This window comes from Coregonus lavaretus, assembly GCF_964263955.1.
Source record: "Coregonus lavaretus genome assembly, contig: HAP1_SCAFFOLD_3333, whole genome shotgun sequence".
Classification (NCBI taxonomy): Eukaryota; Metazoa; Chordata; class Actinopteri; order Salmoniformes; family Salmonidae; genus Coregonus; species Coregonus lavaretus.
Genome location: NW_028157432.1, coordinates 62501 through 64701, shown reverse-complemented (window position 1 = coordinate 64701; position 2201 = coordinate 62501). Strand labels below are relative to the sequence as shown.

At 45.3% G+C, this 2201-nt stretch overlaps 1 protein-coding gene across 1 annotated transcript in view; it reads right to left on the bottom strand.

The window, feature by feature from the left end:
* Nucleotides 1-1614: 1614 nt before the first annotated feature.
* Nucleotides 1615-2201, bottom strand: part of LOC311125430 (UDP-glucose 6-dehydrogenase-like) — a gene marked incomplete at its 3' end in the record, with an annotated part of 6378 nt that continues 5791 nt past the window's right edge. Inside the window, 1 exon segment of the mRNA XM_084199474.1 lies at nucleotides 1615-1709. Coding sequence (XP_084055600.1) covers nucleotides 1615-1709 — 95 coding nt within the window.

Below are 2201 nucleotides of genomic sequence, written 5' to 3'. Positions count from 1 at the left end.
CATTGACTCAGTACCGGTATTCCTGCACATTGACTCAGTAAATATTTGTCTTACTTTGTAACTCTGCCCTGTTGGTAATGGGCTCGTCAGTCAGCATTTCACTGTAAAGTCTACACCTGTTGTATTCAGCGCAGGTGATCAATAAAATGTGATTTGAAGAAGATTTTGTATGATTATTTTAAGCATTAGCGTTACATAGTCAATAGTGAATCGCTAATAGTTTCCTTTTTTTTTTTTTGCCAAATGTAACATGGTTCGTCATGGTAACGTCTTTGATGACCCTGAAGAGTTTCACGGTGATTGGCCACTGTGAAGTGGATTTACATGGACACGTAAAATCTGATTTCCTGATTTATCAATAACTCAGCCATCTCGTACAAAGTTTCAAGTCTCCAGGTCAAACAGGGTGACGGATATGAGGGTTTAAGTGAGACTGATTATAACAGCGCCACCTACAGGCCAATCGGTGCCATTCTTTTTGACCTAGTTACTCATGGCGTCTAGTTTCTGTGTGGCAAATTAGAAACAAAGTTACCAATCTATGCTGGAGTTATCTGACCACGTCAAGACAAAGTTACCAATCTATGCTGGAGTGATCTGACCACGCCAAGACAAAGTTACCAATCTATGCTGGAGTTATCTGACCACGCCAAGACAAAGTTACCAATCTATGTTGGAGTGATCTGACCACGTCAAGACAAAGTTACCAATCTATGTTGGAGTTATCTGACCACGTCAAGACAAAGTTACCAATCTATGCTGGAGTTATCTGACCACGTCAAGACAAAGTTACCAATCTATGTTGGAGTTATCTGACCACGCCAAGACAAAGTTACCAATCTATGCTGGAGTTATCTGACCACGTCAAGACAAAGTTACCAATCTATGTTGGAGTGATCTGACCACGTCAAGACAAAGTTACCAATCTATGCTGGAGTTATCTGACCACGTCAAGACAAAGTTACCAATCTATGTTGGAGTTATCTGACCACGTCAAGACAAAGTTACCAATCTATGCTGGAGTTATCTGACCACGCCAAGACAAAGTTACCAATCTATGTTGGAGTGATCTGACCACGTCAAGACAAAGTTACCAATCTATGTTGGAGTTATCTGACCACGTCAAGACAAAGTTACCAATCTATGTTGGAGTTATCTGACCACGTCAAGACAAAGTTACCAATCTATGCTGGAGTTATCTGACCACGTCAAGACAAAGTTAATCTAAGAATAACAACAGGTTTCAGCTTCGCTGAGAATCCCTAATAATACATAAAGATGGGGAGGGAGGAGTTAAAGATGGGAGGTTCTGACATGGGGAGGGAGGAGTTAAATATGGGGAAGGAGGAGTTAAATATGGGGAGGGAGGAGTTAAAGGTGGGGAGGGAGGAGTTAAATATGGGAGGTTCTGACATGGGGAGGGAGGAGTTAAATATGGGAAAGGAGGAGTTAAATATGGGGAGGGAGGAGTTAAATATGTGGAGGGAGGAGTTAAAGGTGGGAAGACAAAGGGTTAGACTAAGAAAAACTATTCTGCCAAGTGTGTGTGTGTGTGTGTGTGTGTGTGTGTGTGTGTGTGTGTGTGGGGGGGGGGGGGGGGTATGCAGTAGCTACCTGTTGCCAGTAGGAAGCGACCTCGGGGAGGTTGAGAGCTTCACACAGATACACCAGGTTTAATACATCCTTCTGGAAACAACTACCACCAAAACCTAGAGGAGGGAGGGAGAGAGATGGAGAGGAGAGAGAGAGATGATGGAGAGAGAGAGAGATGGAGAGGAGAGAGAGAGAGAGATGGGGGAGGGATGGAGAGGGGGAGGGAGAGATGAGAAAGATGGGGGAGAGATGAGGGATGGAGAGATGAGAGAGATGGGGAGTGAGAGATGGAGAGGGTGGAGGGAGAGGGGGGAGGGAGAGATGGAGAGGGTGGAGGGAGAGGGGGAGGGAGAGATGGGGAGGGAGAGAGAGATGGGGAGAGGGAGAGAGAGGGCGAGGGAAGAGAGGAATAGAGATGGTGGAGGGAGGGAGGGAGGGAGGGAGGGAGGGAGGGAAGAGAGAGTTAAAATGATCTTATGGGTTCTGACTGCAGTACAAGAGTTGACTGCTGTATTCATTAGAACGCTCCAATATAAAACACATGAATGAAGAAGACACGTTGATCAGTGGGCATCTTTCTGTGTGTTTGGCTGGGATGCATCCATCTG